The sequence below is a fragment of the Cajanus cajan genome, chromosome 1 (assembly GCF_000230855.2).
Source record: "Cajanus cajan strain Asha chromosome 1, NIPB_CcT2T_4, whole genome shotgun sequence".
NCBI lineage: Eukaryota > Viridiplantae > Streptophyta > Magnoliopsida > Fabales > Fabaceae > Cajanus > Cajanus cajan.
Window position 1 is genome coordinate 15,414,309 of NC_138517.1, and position 3,227 is coordinate 15,417,535.

General features: G+C 41.2%; 1 protein-coding gene across 1 annotated transcript; it reads left to right on the forward strand.

The window, feature by feature from the left end:
* Positions 1-785: 785 nt before the first annotated feature.
* On the forward strand, positions 786-1,475 carry LOC109818844 (retrovirus-related Pol polyprotein from transposon TNT 1-94). The gene has a single exon (XM_020384374.2). It carries the CDS (start codon positions 786-788, stop codon positions 1,473-1,475), a length of 690 nt encoding a protein of 229 aa, XP_020239963.2.
* The last annotated feature ends 1,752 nt before the right edge of the window (positions 1,476-3,227 follow it).

A 3,227-nucleotide genomic window follows, 5' to 3' on the forward strand; every position in this document is an offset into this window, starting at 1 on the left:
TTCTCACGACGAAGAATTATGATAATTGGAAAATTCAGATAAGAGTGATCTTGAGGTTTCAAGGGGTATGGAACCTTGTTGAAGAAGGTTGCAAATTGGCTGGTGCAGGTGGAACAGCAGCCCAAAAGGCTGTAGATAAGGAGATCGAAAGGAAAGATTGCAAGGCCCTGTACATCTTGCATCAAAGCGTTGATGCAACAAATTTTTAAAAAATCTCGAAAGCAGAGACATCCAAGGAGGCCTGGGAGATTCTTGAAAGGGTTCACGGTGGTGCAACAAAGACCAAGAAGGTGAGGCTTCAAACGCTGCAACGTCAATACGAGTTTCTATCAATGGAAAGCAACGAGACAGTGGTTAACTACATCACTCGTGTTCAAACGATGGTGAACACGATGAAGGGCCTTGGAGAAAAGATGGTTGAGCTACAAGTGATTGAGAAGGTGCTACGCACACTACCCATGAAGTTTGATCACATAGTAGTGGTAATAGAAGAGTCAAAGAACCTTGAAGACATGAGTCTTGATGAGCTTCAAGGCTCTTTGGAGTCACACGAACTAAGGTTGATCGAAAGGGGAGAGGAGTGAAAGAATGAGCAAGCTCTCCAGGCACAGACTAACATAAATTCGACGTTCAAGAAGAAACCCAAGAACAAAGGAAAATCGAGGCAAGAAGTGAATAGTGAGGACGCGAACAAGATTCAAGACAGCAAGCATAAAGCTGCACCTCAAAAAGGGAAAGGACGTAATCCTGACATAAAAAAGGTAAAGTGTTACAATTGTAATAAGATGGGTCATATTGCCAAGTATTGCAAGCACTATAATCCAAGAAGAGACGAAGCCCAAATGGCTCATGAGGAGGACAACGACTCAGAAAAAGTTCTGTTAATGGCAACCACTGTCCAAGCAGAAGGTCTAGAAGGTAATAGTTGGTATCTTGACACGGGATGCTCAACACACATGACGAGAAGGAAAGACTGGTTCGCAAGCCTCGACGAATTAATTAAAAGCAAGGTGAAGTTCGCAGATGCTCGCGTTCTAATGGCAGAAGGGGTTGGAAAGATCACGGTAAAGAAGAAGAATGGCGACCAAGTTCTCATTATAGATGTCTTATTCGTCCCTGGAATGAAGAGCAACCTGTTAAGCCTAGGCCAATTACTGGAGAAAGGATACACCTCTAGATTGGAAAATAAGATGCTCAGGGTGTACGATAAGCAAAATCACCTGATATTGAAGTCACCCCTTACGAAGAACCGAACCTTCAAAGTAGAGATTGATGTTGTAGATCAAGAATGTCTTGCGGTTACGGTAAAGAAGGAGGAATGGCTTTGGCATTACCGTCTTGGACACCTCAACTTCAGAGACTTGCAGAACCTGAAATCCAAAGACATGGTGCGAGGCTTACCCCATATATCTCCACCCAATGAAGTGTGTAGTGATTGCATGGAGTCTAAACAGCTGAGGAACTCCTTTCAATAGCATGTTTCATCCAAAACTAAAGAAAGGCTACAAGTCATCTACTCTGATGTTTGCGGTCCTATTCAAACTGAGTCCCTTGGAGGTAATAGATATTTCATCTCTTTCATAGACGACTTCTCCAGAAAGCTATGGGTATACTTGATCAAAAGAAAGAGTGAAGTGTTAGAAGTGTTTCAAAAATTCAAAGCCATGCTGGAACGAAGTAGTGGCCAGTTGATCAAAGTATTGAGGACCGACGGTGGAGGTGAATATACATCCAGAGAATTTGAGAGGTTTTGTGAAAAGGAAGGAATCGAGCATCAAGTCACGCCTCCATACACACCGCAACACAATGGAACTGCTGAAAGAAAGAACCAAACCATCATGAACATGGTACGTAGCATGTTAAAAGCAAAACATTTGCCTAAGTATTTATGGGGGGAGGCTGCGTCAACCGCTGCTTACATCCTAAAAAGATGTCCTTCGAAGAGGCTGGAAGGAGTTACTCCAGAAGAGGTTTGGTCGAACAACAAGCCAGACATGAGCCACCTAAGAGTGTTTGGATCAATGTGTTACAAACATGTACCTGAACAATTGAGAAGAAAGCTAGACGACAAAGGTGAGAAGATGATACTGCTGGGATATCATCCAACAGGTGGATACAAGCTGTTCAATCCCATTAGCAAGCAAATTGTGGTGAGTAGGGACGTGATGTTTGATGAGTCAAAGGGATGGAACTCGGAGTCAAGCAAGGATGAACAATATAGTCAGGTAATAATTGAGTCCGTGGATGCTGAAACTAATGAAGATCAAAATGAAGAATCGGGAGGAGCATGTACGTCCAATGCTCTTAGAAGATCTCAAAGGGATACTCGTATTCCAGGGAGACTCCAAGGTTTTGAAATGATTTCTGATGTTGATGTAAATGAAGACGGAGATATTGTTCACTTTGCTCTATTCTATGAAAATGAACCAGTCACCTTTGAAGAAGCCATTTTTAACGGGAAATGGGTTGATGCGATGAAGGATGAGCTTCGATCCATTGAGAAGAACCAAGTGTGGGAACTAGTGACTCTTCCAAAGGCCAAGAGACCAATCAGTCTAAGGTGGGTCTTTAAGACCAAAACCGATCCCACAGGAAAGGTAGTGAAGCATAAAGCGAGGTTAGTGGTACGTGGCTTTCTTCAAAAACCTGACATCGACTATAAGGAAGTGTTTGCACCTGTGGCTCGGATTGAAACGATAAGAACTGTTAGTCCCTTAGCCTCAATTAACTTAAGAGGGGGGGTGAATTAAGTTTACTAAATTTCCTCTTATAAAAAAAAACTTTTTCAATTACTTCTTTATCAATTTATTTCCTTAGACAAATTTGTATGTAAAGAATGAATGACGATGCAAACTACACAATTATAATTAATAACAAGAAATTAAAAGTGTAGGGAAAGAAGAATTGCAAACTTGATTATATACTGGTTCGGCCAATCCTGCCTACATCCAGTCCTCAAGTCCCACTTGAGATTTCCACTACTCTTGTAAACCTTACAAGAAAAATAAATCCTCCAACACCTCGGAACTCCCTTTCCTTGTGTTGAGATTCAAACACCAACAAGGAGAAAAACCTTTTCTCCTTTATAGATCCAATGATCTATTAAGTATTACAGAATGACTCTCTTGAAGAGTGAATATTACACTTTCATGATCTTTGATGAACTCTTTAGAGATTTTGCAAATGATTTTGGCCAAGTGATTTGTAAAGATTATTTTCACAATAGA

Excerpts from the sequence above, each read along its gene's own strand:
- LOC109818844 (XM_020384374.2), top strand. The coding sequence starts at position 786 with ATGGGTCATATTGCCAAGTATTGCAAGCACTATAATCCAAGAAGAGAC.